Source organism: Aphidius gifuensis, linkage group LG4, assembly GCF_014905175.1.
Source record: "Aphidius gifuensis isolate YNYX2018 linkage group LG4, ASM1490517v1, whole genome shotgun sequence".
NCBI lineage: Eukaryota > Metazoa > Arthropoda > Insecta > Hymenoptera > Braconidae > Aphidius > Aphidius gifuensis.
In genome coordinates, this window is record NC_057791.1 from 15,171,483 (window position 1) to 15,193,995 (window position 22,513).

The 22,513-nt window shown below is 29.6% G+C and overlaps 1 protein-coding gene across 4 annotated transcripts in view; it reads left to right on the forward strand.

Annotated features, from left to right (window-relative positions):
• Window positions 1–22,513, forward strand: part of LOC122855182 (protein tiptop) — a 76,852-nt gene that overhangs the window by 45,546 nt on the left and 8,793 nt on the right. For 2 of the 4 annotated variants that reach the window (XM_044156357.1, XM_044156361.1), the window contains exon 2: window positions 8,526–8,655. The exons of 1 other annotated variant lie outside the window; for it this stretch is intronic. In XM_044156357.1, coding sequence (XP_044012292.1) covers window positions 8,589–8,655 — 67 coding nt within the window. In that variant the 5' untranslated portion in view covers window positions 8,526–8,588. Of the gene's footprint in view, window positions 1–7,102; window positions 7,264–8,525; window positions 8,656–22,513 lie in introns of all 4 variants that reach the window. One more of the 4 variants, XM_044156358.1, reaches the window with a different exon arrangement.

Sequence of the window (22,513 nt, forward strand, 5' to 3'; positions counted from 1 at the left end):
CCTCACCGAACCCCCCTGTTAACCCTCTTGCACTGACTTTCTAACACCATGCTAGGTCATGGATATAAAGCTAGAAGCTAGAAGCTTTATCCATGACCTACCACAAATATATTATCATTTGTTTCAATCTTTAACTATATATACATTCAACATTTACAATTTGTTTTTTATTTACGTCTTTATTAATATATACATCTTTAAAGAAAAAAAAATTATTTATAAAAATACAAATAAATACAAAAATAAGGTCATACAATCAGTTTTATCTTTCAATTGGTAAATAGAGCATTAATTTACTGTTGTAATATATAAATTATATTAAATATTGTTAACAAAAAAAATAAACAACTAGAAAATGAGAAGAAAATAAAAAAAAAAAAAAAAAAAAATTAATAAGAGGCTCAGGTGAATGTATCTGCTGTGTCCGGCTTGAGATATCATGTTCCTTGATGTCTTCTCAAATAGCCTTATATAGTGAAACTAAAAACTCTTAAGCCAAACGACTTGCCTGCCTCTGAACGACCACTCAGTTATCCAGTAAAATGTATATAACATTAATAAGCCTTGAATAAAGAAATAAAATATAAAACAGAAAAATACACTAAAATAACTTAAATTGAATGAGAATTTATTAGTTTTAAAAACAAAAAGAAAAAATAAAATAACAAATGAATATAGCATTTATATATGAAACTGCTTTGTAAAGTTGTATACGATGAGTAAAAGAATCATACATGAATGATTGACAGAAAAGAAGAGTCATGTTGAGTCTCGTCATTGTCTGCACCACGATGATTGGTCAATGTGTATTTGTTTCGTGACACAGCAACACGTTATATGCCATGCTACGTCACTATGGGGCCTTTTGGTTTTGCCGATGAGAAACAAGTCCGCGAATACAAAATGTAAAAAAAAAAGAAAATGAGAAGTCACATGGACTTCTCTATAATTTTATACCTATACGACAAAAAAAAAAGCCCAGGAATAATAAATAATAAAATGTATGTATGGGTACGGTAGTGGCAACAACGATGAAAAAAATATATGAAAAAAAAAATATACAGCTCGTGGATAGATTGATGGCTTGGCCATGACGGACGTTCCATCAATCACTTGTATATACTCTTCAAACCAAGTGACCGTGTGCTATGTTATCCCCACTGCTACCATTATTCTTGCTATACCTATCATTATAATTTACCACGTCAAACTCAAAAAAAAAAATTATAACGAAATCATAATAATATCACTGTATGATTCATTTATTTATTGTTGTATTTTAATTTTTTTTTTTTGGATAGATAGTAGTATGACTTAATCATTATCAGTGCAACATAACTGCCAAATTTTAAATAAATATATCAGATTTGCAAGTTTTTGTTTTGATTTTTTTATACAAAATAATGTCCTCGTAATTTTTTCAAATTTCTTCGGAGAATTTACGGAGAATTTTCTCCGGGAGAAAATTGCGAGTTTTTTTTTAAAAGATAGTTGTTTTTTTTGGGTTAAAATACAGAACAATTTCGCCAATAAAAAGAAGCTGTAAATTTAAATTTCTTTTTTTTGATATATAGATGAATTCTCTGAACGTTTTTTTCATTTGAAAAATTTAACCATAGAATATCAAAAAGGTCGTCATTCTCTTTTGAAAAAAAAATAAATATCCCAGTGGTTCGTTGATGACTAGCGAATGACTTGGTGCATTTTCACATTGCTCTTCTTTTTAATTCTATTATTAAAATGCCCCACCACGAAGAAACATAATATATTAAATAAGATAGCATCTGGCTTATTAGTCTATATATCATAAATATATATATAATCAACTTGTGTTATTTCGATATACATTTATTTATTAATTTATATTTAATGTATATATCATAGTCATATATATATAATTAACAAACAAGATATAGGTATTCAGCACACAATTTAATATCAAGATCATTTTGATTTCGTTGTGTTTTGTCATGTGCTGTCGTATACAGTACCAACTTATCGATTGATTTTATCCCCTCTTCGTATAAAGTTTAAGTCAAGCAAGTGAGTTAGCTGAAGGGTAATGATGGCTTGGTTGTAGCTTTCATCGATTTGTATAGTTATATATAACAACGGGTCATCCAGGGACTTGGCCATCATAACCTGGGTGTGCACAATATTATCGATATACACATCAATATTAAAGTTTACAAGGCAGAAAATAAAAAATACAATTTTTTTTTTAAATATATATAAAAAAAAAAGAGTTGTTGGTGTATATGGTGAGTGGCCAAGACGGATCAATCCAACTGAGTCGTTTTCTAAGGCTACTGCAGTACATACACAATACAAGTTTTACCTCAGTTGTAGATGGAGAGGAGTGTACATGTACAGAGAAGGAAAGTACAACCGTTGTATATTATAAACGTTGAAGCTTGCTAGAAAACGGAGGAATGAAGAAATTGTGAAAATAAGGGAATTGAAGCTGCTGGATGAGTGAATTCAGCATCAGTGTAAGGCGTGAGAGAGAGTTAACGTTTGGCTGTCGTGGTCAGTTTTGGATTGCCTGAGACGATGTCAGTGACAGCTGGTTTCGAGTAGTCTCGCGTATTGAACTCATGTCCACTAACCCAAGTCTCCTTTATACCTACTTAGCTTTCATCGTTATTCTACCCCTCTTTCTCTCTTCTTCACCTTGCTTTTCATTCTTGTCATTGGACTCAGTTTGGTTTATCCTTGTCACCACCATTTACTTACAACTCTTTTTAAAAATTTTTTTTTTATTCAATCAATTTTGTCATCTTAAAAAACTACTGAAATATAAAATTTAATTTTTTATAAATTTCTTTGTATTTATTTTATTGTTTTTCTTGGTGACTGGTGTTATTTGAATTTTAAAATAATCATCATTGTAATAAGACACTCGTTGAATTTATACCGACAATATTATCGTATGTTTTTTTGATCTAAGTTCATTCAAGTAATCATCATGATTAGGATATTCTTCGTATCGATCTTCATCAACTATCTCCTCCTTTTTTAAACTCGTTTTTTTTTAATCTTTCTATTTTACTGACGATCATTAGCTCTATATAATATGTCTATAATATCGATCAAAGTATATAAAAAAAAAAAAACAAAGTTATTATATAAAAGAATAGATGAAACTCAAAAGACCGCACACAACAAGATTATCATATTTTCTGATCTATATATATAGACTTAATATAAACTCTTTAGAATGCAAACTATCGTCTTAAATTTTATATAAGACAATGAATTAGTTCCACTGTTATCGCAGACAATCAAACACTTATCTACCTTCGAGATTGATGAAATTTGAAGACTCATCATGTTTTTATTTATTTATTTTTTCTCATATCTATTAATTTTTTTTATCATGTAATCGATCAATTCTTGTCTGCATAATGATGCATATAAATATATGGCAAAAAAAAATGAAGAAAAAGTGCAGCCACAAGTAAATTGTTTGAATAATTTATAAAATTATTTCTCCGTGCTTTTAATAATAATAAACACATTATATATGATGAATTATATTTTTGTTTTCTATTTTCTTTAGTACTTCTAAAGGTTGTATTTTACATAAGACATATATATTTTATGTAATACATATAGAGTCATTATGTATATACAGAATAAATTTTATGAAAGTCTGTATTTTACTTGCCAATTACTTGAAACATTTTCGAGTTAGTAAAGTTACTATCAACTTAAATTGTATTGCACATTTAAAGGTGTCTTTTTTTTCTCTGTTTATGTTTATCTATAAATTTTTATATTTTATTTTTTTTACCTAATAATTCTAAATAGGTTTTAGTATAGTATTTTGTGCTACCGAAAATAAAATAAACCTACATGTAGTAATGTCGAAGAGAGTGTATATAAATTAGGGTAACGACGAGGATGGACAAGAGATATCTGGGTGATAATATACACTCAGTTTGTCTGCTAGTATAAAAAGAAAATAAATAAAAAAAAAAAGATATACATGAAAAAGAAAAAAAGAATACTAGGGTATATGTTATACAATGTGAATAGTCAAAAGATAGTGTGGCTATGCAGAAGAATGAAGAGGGGGATCAATTTTCTGGGACAATCACCAAGGGACGTTTCAACGCAACAAGCACCTTATCTATGCTACACCTTTGCAATGAAACAAAATGTATACTTATCTTTTGTAGTAAAATGGCTATCCTTTGGAAGTCTAGCCGATGGCTAAATAAATTGTATGAGTATGCATGAGTCTGACTGGTGCCCCGGGGAGACACTTGAAGGTAGCTGAAAAAGGGGAGTTTGTGAGGAGGACAACGTAATGTAATTATCCCTGGATACTTCATCTGACATTTACCCAACTCTAATGCCAACCAAAATGTCTTTATATTCAAAAAGTTTAAATTTGTTTTTCACATTTTTATTTTTATTATTTTGGGCGGTCATTATTATTTGTTTGTTTACTTTTTTTCTTTGAATATTTTTTATCTTAAATTCGTTTTTTAAATATATGAGATTTATTTAAAAATGATATTATTATTGTTTATTTTTATAATTTTATTTTGGATTGATGTAAAGAAGACGTGACATTTGAGAGTCTCTGAGAATCATGTTGGTGTATATGTCAGTTTTGAAAATCGTTGTCAGGATGAATAAAGTGGTGAGTGAGAAAAAAAAGAAAACAGTTTCTTTTTTAACCAATTTATAATGGTTGGTCCGGTGTGTGTGTTTGTCTCGAATCGTTTTATAAATGTAACATGAGGCAATAAAGACACACGATGGATTAGTCGTGAGCACGAAATTCCAGTGAGTGTTGCACACTCACAAAATAATAATATATATATATTAAGATACACATCAACAAATATAGACCCACTGCTTTCAGTCTTCTTCATTCTCATATATATATATTTTTTAGATCTATTTTGGTGATTTGATGTTGGGCACGCGTGTCTAATGAATCAATCGTCTTGTCACATTGAACGCTTTTTTGCACTCACTGACATTTTTATAACTTTTGAAAATTTCGTCAATTTTAATTCTTTAATTTAGTGACAATCATTTACGTGTTGTGTATTTTGAACGACATTTGTTTTCACAATTTATTGCTTGATATTTTTTTATATATCTTATAAATTATTTTTTCAAAAAAATTTTTGTTAACGATCATCTAGAAAGTTTAACGAAAGACATACGTGTCTTGTTCATTCTTGTGGATCACAGAATCCTGAAAAAAACCACGTACATGTCATAAATAGTTTGTCCTTCTGGGTTTTTATACTCCCTTGCTATAAATTTGTAACTAAAAAAAAATAAATATATATTAAACTAGCACAGCTATGAGAATTATAAGGATAATTCTCAGCAAATGACAAGTTTAACACAAGCTGTATTTTTTCCAAAAAAAAAAACAAACATAAATAAACTTGAAACAAGTCATTTTTTTTCTTTCAAAGTATTTGGTAGTTTGTAATGATAAAAGAGTCAAAAACAAGTACCCCCATGCAAAGTAGAATTTATTTTTTAAATTATATAAGTATCTAAGATGAAAAAAAAAATATTTAATAAACAAAAGAGAAATGTAATTGGCAGAGAATCACACATATCATTGTACCCCTAATATTTTTTTCAATATTCCCAATTCAACTGATTCCCTATTTTTGTTTCTCTGCATCCCTTCCACACGTTTTTGTATTGTCGATTTCATCTTACAGTATCGATCGGCTAATCCAATCTGCCATAAATTTTTTCCCCTGAAAAAAAAAATAAAGAAAAACCATTGAGTTTCTTCATTTTTATTACGAAAAAAATATATATATCAAATAAATAGATGCACGATAAAGAAAGGAAGAAAAAAAAAAAAAAAACATTAAAGAGTATAATAAGTCGATAACCGCGTGCTCATAAAGTGAGATAGAAACTGACAGAAAGAACTTTAAGAATTACGACCACGAGGTAAAATAATAGCACATGCGCATAGTTTTTAGTGAAATTGTTGTGCGTCGACCTTTACCCGCCAACCTTACTTCTCTCTTTTATCTCCCACATTTCTCCTTCATTCACCCTCACACTCATACTGACGACCTCATGGCGCAGTCACAACGCCGTCGCCAACCCTGACCTGATTTATGGGATTCTGGAAGCGTCTGTTCACTCGAAAAGTACGCGTATTTCACGGTAGGGGTACATTTCATCTTTGCCTATATATATTTCTCTTTTTACTACCCCTGAATTTTCTTTTTTCTACCCCTCTCTTAAACATCCCCTCTATCCTTCTCATTTTTTAACATTTACTAACATATTACACTCTCTCAGTGTTTTCTGCTTTTGCTCAAAACTACCACACACTCTTTATATATCTCATATTTTCACATATATATATTATGTGGATACTTTAAACTATATTTCCTTTTTATTTTTGTGCTTTTTTTTTTGCTTCTTGTCATGCGCCTTGCAGACAGCTGGTTAATGTTTAAACCAGAAAACTTTTAACCTCTATATTTTTCACATTTAAAAGAAAAAAAAATTCTTACAGTTTTGCAGAAATATATTGTAATATACAACCAATATTTATTATTTTTACTTAAAATAATAATAATAATATTTGAGCTTTTTTTTTCAATGTATTGTGTAATCTGTTATTTAATTCATTGACAGATCGTGCAAAGTGAAAAGCTCAATCATTGGAATAAAGCTCTATGTTTATATGAAAAAAAAAAATACATAAAAATCTTACCCATTTGAGTTATGTTTTTCAGCAAAATCACTGCATTAAGTAAAAACTGCATTAGTAGAAAGTATCATAAATGCAGCAAAAATATTTATTATTTTCATTTTTTTTCATCTATCTAGAAAATAAATAAAAAAAAAAAACAGCCCCTGGGTTTTCCAGTGACAAAGGCTGAGCGTGATTTGTGTCGTTGGCCATTCTTTTGAGGCCCGTTTCACAAACCATAGTGTCTTTTTCTTCTTTCGACCCCCTTTTCACCCCCTTGTCCTTTTTTTTTCACTGTACACATATACAGTATCTATATATATAAAATTTATATATACATATACAGGTTCCCTTGTGGATCACTCGTCATTCTCAATCTCTATCTTTTTCTAGATATATAGTCTGGGTAATATACGAGCCTTGCATCTGTTCCCGGAGTGACGCAACGTCCCGCCATAGATCACACCCAGGCTTTTAGAGAGTGAAGGCTGTTAAGGAGGGCGCCATGCGAGGGTGCTTTTATAACTGCGTGACAAGGGGACATAGAGAGATAGGTGAAGATATACAAAAAAAAGCGGGATAGAGAAATAAATATAATATATGAGAAAAAGAAAAAGATAAAGCATAAAAAAATATATTTAGAGAGAAAGAGCATAGCAAGATCGACACAGGTCGGAAAGAAGATAAAAATAAAAAGACAAAGAGTGCGACAGGGTAAACGGGAGGAGAGTGGGTGTAAAATATAAAAAAAAAAAAAAATACTTAGAAGGGACGTCAGGGTGACGTACGGTTACTGTTGAAACTCGCTGGCGTCGCATATACACGTATATAAAGAAGAACGGTGAGTGCACCTCTAGTGACTCGTAGTTGTATATAGGGATAGAAGATATGGGATGCGACGTGCAGGGGAAACAAAATAGAAGAGACACGAGGGATTGGCGACCAAGTGAGAGGACTGTCGAGTACGACAGATAGCCACGACTCATACCATGACATATATAACTTTAACCGAATGGAACTTGACTCTTTGCTGCAACTTCAGCATAGTTATATTTATTTATGATACCTCTTAGTCTCATCTTGAAGTAGTTTTTATGTTGATGATATCAAAATTAATCGGTATAACTGTTTTATAAAAATTTTAAAAAATAAAAATCATATACAAGTAACATGATACAATGATTGATATATTTTTTATCATTTTAACTGAGTTATTATTATTAATGTTTGGTTTTTTTTTCTTTCCTACGATATTTTAAAAATGATGAAATAAAGGGACAAAAAAAAGAGAGCTTTATCAGGTTGCCCTTATGGCCATTATTTTATTTTTTATACCTTTAACAGTTTTTCTCGTGAAACTAGTCACTTAAATAGAGGGGGGTACAATACAACGCGTGAATTAAAACGCCTCATAAATATCTAAAACAAAGGCAGCCGTTTTTCGAGGGTGTATAAGGGCTAAAAAGATATACGACTGCAACTGAATGTGGTCTACTCTACGGGAGCGAATATATATAAAAGAACTATGAAAAGCCCAAACTCACCCTTGATATAAAAAAATACTCACAATACACATGAATTCATGTATAGGAATTGCTCATGACTCACAATACAGTAAAGTCTCAAGTTCAATAAAAACTTCAAATTGCTTAGCAGCCAGTCTTGAGGTTATTCATTGCCTAAGATTTGCTATTCATTAGTGAGGATAAATGTGCTTTTACACCCACAAATTTGATTTTTTAATTAATAGATAATGCTATAAATTTTTAATAAAGAATTATAATTAATTATTTTATATATTTTTTTTTGATTTTAGGTAAGTAGTGGTCTCCAATTGTTGAAAAATCAAGCGGCTAATTTGCCGCGCCGGACGGAAGATATGCGCAGCAAGCAGCAACCGAGGCCTTCTTTTCGGTGGCCACAGCAACGCGGTGATAACGTTACCGGTAAATATTACCTCAAAAAAAAAAAAAACCTCGTATATCAATTTTTTTTAAAATTTAAATATTGAATAGCTTTTTTACTTTGAACAAATAAATTTACATTAGATATGAAAAGCTCAATATCAAATAATAAAAATTCATAAGAAATAGACAACTTTCATGACATATAAAATTGAATATATATTTTGTTAAATTGCACGTCACAAAACGTAGCTGTCTATCTGCAAAATGTTTTATCAGTATCACGTCAGAGGTTGTGTATTTTCAATGTGACACCAAAAGAATAGCTTCACGAAAGACGGGACACATAGGACAGAAGTACAATAATTTCGCGTGCCTGTCCTTCTACTTTATTTTTACTAAAGTATTTTGGCTTCCCTTTTTGTGTCCATATCGATTTCGTATGTCGTAAGATATACATGACAGTTGACATAAGATTGACGAAAAATTTTTTACATATAAATTCAACTGTATTCTATATTTATATATATATTCACTTGTCACTCTATTTATATTTTTAAACTTTATATATGTTGTATCATATATTTATTTTTTTCTTAAATTTTGATATTCTATTATTCGTGTTCGCATGCAAATATATTTTTTCACTGACAGAATATTTTTATTTTTATTCATATATATATCAAAATGATTAAGTTGAATGTATAAACAGAAAATTAATTTATTAAATTTATCATAATATATTTATTTGTCATAATTTTCGAGAGAAAAGTTTAGTAATTTAGATGTTATATATTTAGGTCACCTCATAAACTAGGATAAAAAAAATATGTTTGAGTTTAGCTCAGGTCAAAAATCATGCAGCAAGTGTATAGCTATATTTTTTAAAATATAAAATGGGGTGTAACACAAGTGTATTAATTATTTTCAGTCAAGTTTTGAAGAAATTTCATCGACTTTATTCGTAACCCTTTCGCTCTTTTTTATATATTCATTAATTTGTTTATTAAATTAATTAATTAAATAGTTAAATTAGTATTTTATGTTTTTTTAAATTCAATTTTTAATTGACAATAATTTTTTTGCTATTTAACAGTGTTAATGTAAGAAAATTTTATTATTTAATTTTAATTGAATAAAAATAAAAAAAAAATATTTGCACAATCAGTGCATGCATGACGGTTGATATAATCTAAATTTGTTGAAAAAAAAAAAACATCAAGATAGTCATTGATTAACATGAAAAATCAATATCATAAAATTTGTTGACGTATTTAAGTGAAAAAAAAAAAATACTTTGTCGCATATCTAAATGAATCTTTCGCTTGATTTTCTACTCTTTTATTGCCATTTGAGATGAGATAATTGATGCAGAAAAAAGCAAAGGTTCTGTATACTTTGATATTTCAAAGTGGATCCATGAGAATATTCATTTAAATATCTGTCAATATGAAATTCCGACAGAAGGTAGTCATGAAATGTCGAGAATTGCCGGGAGCGGACTTACGTTGATCTCTATTTTTTTTTTTATTATCTTTTGGTTCCATCAGTTGACGGTGTATGTTTGTTTGATTTAACATGTACATTTGAGTTCTATCTTTTTTTTAAGAGCAGCCAATAATCAACCTTTCTTTCTCACACCCTCTCCCACTCCCTTGGGTGACTATTGGATAGATCCCCCAGGTACATGCACACAAATAAACCAACATGAACATGCTCCTCTTTGTGTGCTCGAATAATCGGTTCCGTGTCCAGTGCTACCTCCATCTTTTGTCCAGTGATTCATTTTTTTTTTTATTTTTTACTTTTTTTTTCAACCCCAAGTCTCAACTATATTTTCCTCATGTTTTTTTATTTTTCTTTTGCTGCATCTTCCTGAAATTTCACCAACGAAATCGAACTGATTTTTTTATGAGATATCAATTTGGATTGAATAGAAAATCTATAGACAAAAAATATAAAATAAAAAAATAATGACAGTATATATAGATGACAAAAGAATGTTGATAATATTGTAAGGTTATTTTGAAAAAGTTCAGTCACCTTGGCTTTAAGCACAAAACGAAGACGAAGGTCGTCGTGTGCGTTCAAAGATAAGACAACTACTGCTCAAATTTTTACAGCATCTTTTTTTTTTTATTCTTCTTTATTTTTATATTTTTTTTTTTATTTCATTTTCTTTATTTATTTTAATTTTTTTTTTTTTTTTTGGGTGATGGTCAGTAGCTCTTTGCCTCTGTGTCATTCGAGCTCTTAATGACCTCGTAAAACCCGTCTTTCTTTCATCTTTTACCTGCATATATATTCGTATATGTATGTAATTAACTTGACTAATATACAACACTGCAAATGTATTCGGAGAAATTGTTAATTTTTTTGACGATGATTGGTTTTGTAAGTTCATTTTTCGGCTAATCTTTTTTTTTATATTTTTTATCAATTTTCGTTCATTTTTTTTTATCAAAAACTGTTTATCAAAATTGCAAGATTTTTTTTTGATATATTTTGATATATTTATTTGTATTTTATTTATTTTTACTTAAAAAACACAAAATGAAGAATTTAAATGTAGTTTTTGCAAGCCAGTGAGAGACAGCGAAATTCATTACCATCGGCGTTTTCGTGTCTTATGAGTATAAATGTTTATCGTGACATGCTAACAATCAACTCAATTTTTATATGACCACTGTCGCATTTCAGTAATCGAGTAAATTAAATATACAGTAGTAAAAAATAAACTCCATGACTTGAAAAAAATATTTATATAAATTTGATATGTCTGATTGCAATGGGAAATAATTTTTTATTTTTAATGATAAAATATTTTTGTCGATAAATAATTTCTCAAGTGCATGTCACGAACATTGAATAAAAAAAAAAAAAATATTTATCAAATTAATATTTCTCTGTTCTTATGTCTATGTACGAAACAAAAATGTATTTTAACTGAAAATAATCAATTTTTTTTCTGATTTTCTTATCAATTCATTAAGTCATAAAATATTTTTTTTTATTTCAAATTTTTCCTTTCATTCTTTAAACATTTTGATAAATGAAAAAGTATGTATTTTCTATTTTCATAAATTGTAAATATAAAAAATCATGAAAGAAATATTCCACGCATCATGAAATATGTAAAAAAAAAAAGGAGCAGAAATTATAAAAAATATTTTCAAATGATAAAAGCAAAAAATAATAATAGAAAGTCAAAAAATAAATAAACAAAAAATCCACAAATTGTAGGTACATGTAAATTTGCCTTAGGATACAGTGTCGCATGTCCTTCTGTTACCTATATCTATAACCCTTCAGCATTTTAATCCACCCGAGCGACATCATGGACTTCCCCTTCTACCAAATAATTAGACCGAAATTTGTTGCGAAGCCAGGAGAGAATTGCACGAAACGCAACAAAAGAACGACATATTAGCTGTCTACTTGTCTCTTATTTTTATTTTTTGTATAATATATTTTTAAACAAAAACATATATATACAAAAAAAAGAAAAAATAATATATAAATATCCCAAAAGGTTATCTTCAATATGATATGAAATAATGATATATGCATCATTGTTGTTGACATTTCTGGTGTGTACTCTGAAGGGCATGATAACCCTCGTAGTTGTCAATATAAATTACCATCATCATCAGAATTAATTTAAATCACTGTCTGTCTCATCGTATTTAAATATTCATTGTATAGTTTCAATGACTTTTAAAATCAATCATACTGACGTTCAAGAATTTTTTTTCTTCACCAAAAGAAATGTACATAGAATTTTTTTTTGTTAAATTATTCTTTTAGTAATTTTATTTTGCATTTGATATTTCATATATAATATACTATTTTATATACATTGTATATATTTACTAGATGTACATAATAATATTTTTTATAAATTCTCTAATCATGGTTAATGTAGTTTGAGAGAGAAAGAGAGAGAACAGGGCATCTTGGATTGACTTGATGGCATCAACCAGCCCAGAGGTTGAGTGAACTGTCTGTCCTGTCCATCACATTGCTAGCGTCAGATTATCGTTCTGACACTTTTGGAGTTATATTCCAACCGTATGCCGTAGTTCGTTTCAGTCTTGATCATCCACGGATCTCCTGCCTGGCAAGATGAGACAAGCGACCCTTCCACCCGCCTTATTTTCTCCTAACCCCTCTGTTTCTTCACTTCTCTTGTATCCTTATTATTATTTTATTTTATTTTTTCATCTTGTGAACAGTCAGTCTGCTTCAATCTAGTAACTACTTAAGCGAGACGTGCACACGACGTGTGTCCAAGTCAACTCGTTTCGTTGGTATGTCGATCAAATTTTTGCAAAAAATCAAGGTGAGCCGACAAAGCTCATCCGTTTCGCATTTTACACTTTCTTATTTTTAATTTTTTTAATTACATTTATTACTATTTTATATATCTTTTAATTTATTTTGTTCATTTTCATATATAAATTATATTTTATTCATTTAAAAAATTTAAATATATATATATATTTTTTTTATTGTATAAATCATTCAATGTTTTTTTTTTTTTTTTTTAACATTCATTTTGTTTTAATGATTTTTCGCTTTATTTTTTTTACATAAATATATATTTTAAAAATTCAAAAATTCAACATCGACGTGATCAATTTGACCAAGTTGCAAAATTGGCATTGTAGATACGCGTGTGACCTCAACCAATGCGCCATTATCCAATTAATAATTCAATCAGCATACACACAATTAAATTACATTTTTTAAAATATATTTTTCTCTTTTTTAAATATAGTTTTAAATAAAGAAAAACTATCTGATTATAAAATAAAAATATAATTTTAATTTACAATATCAAAGTAAAAATTTGACAATTATTTATGTTTAATTAATTTTTTTTATTGTTAAAATAATAATAAATTTGGCAGCCTTGAAAATTCGTCATACATTTTACCTTCAGATTTGTTTTGAGTATATATTTGTTGGGTTGTTTTGTGTCGGCTATAGTCCAACAGTTAATTATCATACATGGGCCCAGTTATTGCTAATGAACTTGGTTTGCTTTTAGCCCTCTCGTTAGTCGACCGTACACATTATACATGAGGGCATCAGCTCAGTTTCGTTGGCATTTTATTAGCGGTCACTACCAATGTACACATTATACGATCTTGTCCTTCCTTCTCACCTTGTTGCTCTTTCTCTTCATTCTTCAACTCCCCAACACACCGAGTTTGATAAGTGTATACGCGTCAACGGACTCAAAACTTTTTACTCAAAAAAATTTAGTTTTAATTGAAAGCAATTAAAGATGATTAATTTTTATATTCATCATAAGACTTTTGGTCGATTTGTTTATCTTTTTGATGATTAAATATAAGTGTTCTGTATTTTTTAATTTCATTTCTTTGGTCTAGTTGAAGATGATTAATTTGCGCTTTGATAAATCAAATAAAATTGACTTAAATACTTTCAAGCAATGTTACGCAAATTTGTATAAGGTACTTTTAAAATTGTCATCCTGAGAATTTTTTTTTATAATCTAGCTTTACTTGCACGATTGCGTTTCCAACTTGTTTGCTCCTTAAACTTCCAAGTCGAATAATAATCAATAATCCATCCTGTTTTGTAAATCGTCAGTGATTTATTATATAATCGGTTTATGAGATTATAATTTTGGGGCTTTTGAAACTATTAGCTCGAAGTAATTTCTACTTTAAATTGATCTGTTAGACATCATTTAAAATTATATATACATATATCAATATTACAAGATATATTCTTTTAAATTTATCGTACATTATATAAAAAATTTTTATACAAATACAGTGTTTAAAAATCATGTAATTTATTAATTTGTTTTCTCTTTTTTTTATGTTGCAGGTAAGCATATTAATCCAGCTGCAATGAGCCATATCTTTTATCGTGAGTTTGCTCAAATAGCAGAAAATAAATATAATATTGTTACATAACTAATAGTATGTGTCAAGTTGACAGTTCATTATCGAAAATAATTTCACACGATGAGAACACTCATCATTACTGCTGATTATTATGACCCATGTGTGTATTATATATATCTCCACAAATTCAACCGGTTAAAAAGAGACAAAATGATCAAAAATTACTGCCTCGAGGTATTGGTAAATACTGGGACAACAAAAAAAGGGAAAAAAAAAAGGATAGTAGGAAGGGATGGTTTATGAAAATGCAAACATCATGTATATTCACTCTCATTTTGCCCTGACGGTCAGTTTTGTTGAAATCAAGAATTATGAAATCAAATCTAATTATAAATTCGAATTTTTAACTGAATAGTCTGTGTATGACCCTCTGGTCCTGCACAATATCATTATATCATTAAAATTGCAATGTAAAATATAAAAAAAAGAATAATTAAATTCCAATTGAAATAAAATAAAAGTTGGTCTGACATGTTAATGAAATTAATCGATTTTGTACAAACGAATGTATAAACGAGGGAAAACAAAGGGCATTTGTATTGAGGAAATAATTTGCTTTTGAGCATAAAACAAATTGAATTAATGATAGTAAAAAGAGAAATTAATTAAAATAGAAATTGCTGATGATGTGTGTTTTCTATTTGTTATATTTTATAAATAAATATAAATATATTTATGCCCAATGGGGTTTTTGAGAGGCTAAAAGCATTTCTCCGTGTAGAGTATGTTCTCGGTACAGTGTGGCAATAGTAGTGTACTAGACAAGAGGTTATGTTAATGTTGAAGGGGGGGGGGGGTGGGTTGTAGGTGTAGCGTGACATCTCCCCGATGAAGTTGACCCATGCGACGTGTAATAAGGGTCCAGTGGTAGAGACAACCAGAGCCAACGTACATAGACGAACTATATGAGTATACCGAGTCAGTGAAAAGTGACTGAGAGTAAAAGAAAGAAAGAGAGATAGAAAGAAAAGCGAACCTGTCAGGGAATGGGTTGAGGCTGCAAGCGAACGTGACAGGGCCGTCTTGTGACCCGTTACGTTTATTCCCTTTTCCATCCAACCTTTCCTCATTTTATCTCATCTCTCTTTTATATTACAACTGTACTACTCACTCTTTACTTTATTTACTATTTTCATCTTTGTTTTAACCCTTTCCCTCTCTTTCTCTCTCTCTCTCTCTACACACTCACCCCTCACATAAATATACCGCGATGCTTGAGTAAACCCTATACGCTTCTGGTTCTTGGTACTCTCTATTGTTGTTATTATTAAAGCACAGAGGGTCAGGAAACAAGAGGTGAGACGATGCAAGGAAGTCACTGGCATCGTTGATGTTGGGTATGAGTATAGAATGATGACGGAAAGGAAAGCAACGTCTGTAGGTGACAGATGAAACAACTATCCCCTCTCTACATCATCTAGCCTCTCTCATTTATACTTGGTTTGTCTGTGTATATAGGGACCCCACCTTTTATGTTTTCTCTCACTGTTTTACAGTTTCGTCCATTTTCAATATCGAACCAACTATTTGATTTTACATTCAAATTGTTCAACCTACAATACCTCTAGGGTCAGTCCATCAACAATAATCAAGTTTTATTTTTATATATATATTTAAATTCTTGTACTTTACCATATAAACCCTGTCTTTGCATGTTAAGACTTAAGAGGGTAACTTTACTCGATCCAAAAGTAAAAAAAAAAAATGTTTGGAATTTATTTTAATGCTTGTAAAATACGTAACGGGCTAACAGTATGTTCGTGTGTGATGAAATGGACAATTTTAGACGAATTCTTTTGTCTGTTAAGGCATTTCAAGTGTGAATAACTCGATGTCGTAGGTTTTTTTTTTTTATTCACAGCTGTAACTTGGTCTGTTATCCGATGGATTTGCGTTTTGAACTACTTGAAAACCACCAAAGTCTTTTAAAAGATATCATGGCAAACAAATAAAACAGACAATGGAGGAAAATAAAAACAAAAAAAGTTGTCGTGTGATTGATATTGGGCGTGGAAGTAAATAGTTTGAATTTAAATATTAAAAAACCATTGGAGAAAAATATAAAATCTATACATCAAAATATAAAAATATAGTTGTTGGATTGTTGTAACTATTGATTCAACTGAATATGTAATGAAGTAGTGAGAATCATTTTTTGATTTTTTGACATAAAACGAGACAACAGATATTACCAAGCTGTCGATCCTGCATCACCTCTTTTCTAATCAGAGAAATCCTTTTCTATAGTCCTCAACTTTCTCTCTTCAATTTTGTTCAATCATCAAACTTCCGTTGGCACTTCTGGTGTTGAAGACGATTGATTAATATTTTTGTTGGACGTTAAACAGACGTCCACAAAATGAGAGGCGTTTAGTTGTCCATGTGTCCGTCCAAGCAAGAGACGTCGCCTCGGTGGACGCTCAGACGTCGACATTAGTGCTCACAGCATTGATCTGTCGGAGGGCAGTCTTGATATCGGGTTGACGTTAAGAGGGTTGATGGTGTGCGACAGAAAAGAGGGTGGGTACCAAAGAAAGAGAACGAAGAAGAGGAAAAAGAGGTAGCGGGGAAAATGTCCATTCTTCGATTCAAGTACACATACAGCGAGATCAGTATAAAGAAGAGAAAGAGAAAAAAAAGAACAGAACTGTCTTTCAGCAATAGTAGATTGACAGTTAGGGTTTATTTATTTTTGTCAATTTTGAAAACAGCTTGTGTCAATGAGATATCTTTGTTCAACAAATCATTAATTGTCTTTATCTTTGTATTTATTTTCTTGACCTTTACTAAAATTTATTTTCAATTACTTCCAATCAATTGAAATACATGAATCACAATTTTACCTAAAAAGGATACTTGTTTTAACAAACTACATGGATAATGAGATGAAAAAATAATAAATAAAAAAACTCTACATATTATTTTCTTGTTTTAATAACAATTTAACTTTTTTTTTTTTTGTTTTTTTTTTTATTCAATAAAGTTCATTAAAATTGACAATTGTTAGAATTATAAATAAAAAAATTGATTAAATCAAATCAATTTTATATAAGGCTTTTTTTGATAATCGAAAAATTATTGACCACAAAGTACAAGAGATAGAAAAGACGATAGGGGAAAGACATCTCAGATTAGGTTAGATGTCTGACCTGGTTGACAATCGATTGATGCCTGTCGACGAGACTTCCACATCTTCGCTGATATTTTCTCTCCTTTTTCAATATCTATATAACTTTATATATTTTTTCGTTCTTTTTATAAAACTTTTTACAAGTAAAAAAATTCAGAAAAACACTGCACCATACTAGACAGAGATGAAAGCTGTCATGTAAAAATAGTTGGTACTAGTGAGTACACATACACAGTAAATACTTCTTGCGCTTTTGTGTGAATTTATTTGCATTAATCCATACATGCTGATGAAGCAAATGGACCTATCATGGTAATCCAACAACTGGCAAATAAAAATACAATTTAAGGAGGCTAGTGTCATGCAATATTAGTTGATTAATTTGATAAACCAGGCTCAAACATTTTTCGTTGAATATTATTTACTGTTAACTAACTCGTCAATGTCATATTTACTCTAGAAAATACATGTCCTCATGTCTCATATATCCTTCAACCAACCTCTCAAACATATATCAACATCAGTTGGCTATCTTTTTTTTTTTTCATATTTTTTTTTTGCAATTGTTAGTAAATTAAATTATCAGTATTTATTTCTTGCACAAATTATATATCTAAAAAAAGAAAGAGAAAAAAAATTTGTATATCAAAGAGTATAAAACGCATTTAAACAAATCTCAGTCTTGTATACAAAAAAGCAAAACTCGACAATAGAACCAGTGGTGAACAGTCTGGGGACCAAGGTAGTCATTATGTTGGTAGGGCGGTGACGTCACTGGCGGTGACGGATGGCTTCGCGTCAGGCAAGTATAAACCCCCATGGTACCCAATAAATTATTGCAACTATAAATTACTTCTCCACTGCTCACGATATATAATGGTGTGGCTACCGAGACTGTTGGTATATTGTACATATACAAATTTCATATACATATAAATGTTTGTGTATGAGGGTATCGACATACTATTATTCGACATTGAATATTGAAGTATGTATATGGCAGTAATGTACAAAACAGTTGAACAGTTTATACTCAAACGAAAGGTGCGTTGTTATTGATTTCCTTGACAGTATATGATTAGTTACAATTTCTTTATTTTATTTTTTTGTTTTTATATTTTTTTATATCTGATAGTATAAATAAGTCTTGACAACGTAAACAAACTTTTTTTGTTTTTATCAAGTTAATTATTTTTAAATTTTTATCACTTGAATAGTCACCCTTTTTTTTATTATTTTGATATTTTATATTATTTTTTTTTCCATATGAAATAGTTGGGTGAATTATAATTGATCAGTCAATATTTTTAACACAGAAAAAAGTCGTTGATCTTTAGTTCAATAATCATTTGATGTAATTTTTTTTAACAAACATCAAGTGTTGAATAACTGTATAATGTATTTACAAATAAAATATAAAAATAATATATTGATAAATGAATTAAAGAGAAAATAAAAATAATAATAATTCCCACGTTTTATATATAACACTGGCTAATGCATAGCTCGCCAATCTTCTAGTGCTGCGATAAATCTGTGAGTCTACGTATCTCTTTGGTTTCATCTAGACTGCAGTAGTTTGATGGGAACCACTGAAAGAATATAATTCCGATATGTAATAAATATCATGTAGAATCCAGTGGTATTGGTTTGTGCGTTTGTCTTTTATTTCTTTTCTACTGTGGCAAAAGTATATATAGAGATGATAAGGGGGTATGCGGGAAAAGCGAGAAAGTACATTGGGTGGAGCACAGAGTGAGTAAGGGTAAAGTGCTTACGGGGAGAGACGATATTATAGACGATCGAGTGAGTTATACCACTTGCCTCATGTGTGTCGCATAAATCTGTTCCAACGTCGTTCTCAGTATCTATCTCTTCACGTCCACCCCTCTTTCTTTATTTCTTTCTTCTTATTTTTTTAATTTCTTTTTTTTTATTTTTTATTTTTTCCCATTACATTTTGCTTTCAAATTCTAGTTCAAAAAAATACATAAAATAACTCACCAGATTGCTGACAATGTCTTGATTGCTAAAGAAAACATTTTAATTGTTTATAACTTTTTTTAAATAAAAATAATCATGTAAATTTTACAACAGTTTTATTGTAAAATAAACTGATTTTTTTTGTTTTAATTTCAAGGAAGATTGTCAAGTTCAATTCATACCTAAAAGCTAACACCAAGTGCATAAAACATAGTAATAAAAATAGCTCGTGACATTAAAGACTTTGGTCATTTGACTTGGCTCATTTGAATTATGATTAAATATAAAATTTTTAACATAGAATATCTTGTAAATATGATATAAAAGTATAGATAAATATATATATTAGGGTTAGACTAAGTTACATGTGCATTGTGTGTGTCCAAGTTGCATTCAAAACAAATATTGAAAGTACCTTTTCTATATAATAAACAGAAGGTTCTGAGAACAATTGGATATCGATTTCTGTTGTTAAACTACCTGTCAAATCATATGTTATGACAGTTGTATCAGATAAAAAAAAAAATCAGTTGAAATGGATTGACAGGTGTTCCATAAAGTCGGAAATACTGTACAATTGGTAGTTCAATTTGGTTGCAAAATTATAAAGAGTATGTGTGTAAACGATAACCTCAACTGACGATATAAAAGGTATATTGGCATCTCAGCTGTTTTGTATTTATTGCAATCGCTTTGAGACTATATCTTTCTTTATTATACATATTCATACATTGAAAATTATCCATCATATCTTTTACATTTTCCAACTACCCAACTATATTTTACCAGCATCATCTCATCTTTATATTTTAGTCACTCATCGTAAAGTGAGAGACATAGAAGGACGTTACTTCGCTGACAATTATTGTTGTCACGGTAGCGATTCTACAGCAGCTTTTCGTTTAGAAGACTGACACGTAGAAAGACAGCATGACGGAAAGTGCAAGAAGTACGGGAAGTGTCAGATGACAGTGAAGAGGAGAGAACGAGAAAGAAACGAAAAATCTAAAGTTGATGGACATCGTGATGAAGGCGTTTCTTCCTTGTCATTTTATACCTCACTCTTTGTTCATCTCAGTGAATCATTCATCCCATCAAGTCACATCACCAACGAAAAAAAATCTACACATTGCCAAAGGCTTCTTTCAATTCTTTACATCCACAATGATTTAACTTAATTTTTTTTTTTCATTTTAAGCAATGATTGCATCGAATTCTTCTCAATCAGATACTACTTTATTAGCTTTTTTTTATTTTTAATTTACAGACTTTTAAGAAAGTCCAACTTGATACTTTTGTTTTTCATGTTTTTTCCCCTGCAATATAAAGAAATAAAAATTTAAAATAATATTTTAAATGGATATAATAATAAATGAGCATTGAATATATATTTTTTTTTGTATTTGTTCTGATGACTAATTAAGTTTTGTCAGTGTACTTGTATAATAAAAATGCAAAGTCATATTTTTTATCGACACTGTGGTGTAAAAACTGGTTTGCAAATATCGCCTTCTTGAGTCTTACATCCATCATTACTGTCGGGTGCAACTCTGGGTCCTTGTAGACGGACAGTTTTTTCCATTCATCATCTAGTCACTGGATTTACTTCTATACTTTAGAGAATTATCACATGGCCTTACGCAGGCATTAATATGATATGTTAAAATGAACATACTCATATATAATCGTATATACTGGAATGACAGAAGCCGGTTGACGGATTAGTTGTCCAGTAAATTCTGTAGACATAATCATCCATCTTTTAATAAATAATAAGGAACTGTATTATAAAATGAAAAAAGCTATACATACGTCCAAGAAAATGGAGATGAAATTAATTATATTTAACTATTTTTTATCTATGTTTGAAATATTTTCTACTGTAGTAGTTGGAAAACCTTAAAATTAATAAAAATTTTGAGCTTTTTCTTTTGGTATTATAATATTGTTTTATATAAAAAATAATAATTATTATTAATACGAGTTTATATTTAAATATTTTTTGTTTTATTTGAATATTTTTTGTTTGATTTTGTGTAAAGAAAAAAACCTATTGAATTCAATTGTATTCCAAGGATAGATATGTGATAGTAATACAAATCTCTTGTAAAATGAATGAAAAAATAAAATAAGATAGACAAATCGAGATACGTCTGGTTGATGGAGTGTGTGTTGACTTGGGATAACGGCCAAGTCATCAGTCAATCAGTTTCAGGTAGCCTACACACCTTTGCTGTTGGTTTTGTTTCTTAATTCTCTCACACAGTCAGTATATTGATGGAACAAAAAAAAAAAAAACAGCAAAAAAAGAAGGTAAAAAAAAATCAGTGTTATTCATTTATAATGGAGATTTAAAGTTTATACAAGATGAGTCAGTTTTCACTTGATCGAAAATATTAATAAATTTAGTTAATGCTTAACACTTTGACTAGTCAACCGGAAATACGATGAAAATGAAGACGATCGGATTAACCCGTCAGTCATTAGGGTGGCAGGCCACAAGTGAATTACAATATCTTAACTATGTTATCACTATTTTGCTCTGGGATTCGTCTGGATTTATATGTAGCTATATATATTTCTGTTTGTATTTACTATTTAGTCACTAAATAAATTCAATTAAATCAAACAAATTACGACGTTTGTTTTTTATTTACTTTTATATTTATTTGTTGCAAAAAATATATTTACGAATTTTGATATAATAAAAGCAGTGAACTTTATTTACTTACTTATTGATTTTTTTTCTGCGTGACACTGTTAATTTCGAAGGACTTGCCCTATATTTGACTCAACCCTTTGCGTTGATGCCACCCTAAAAATAGTCAGCGTGTGTTTATAA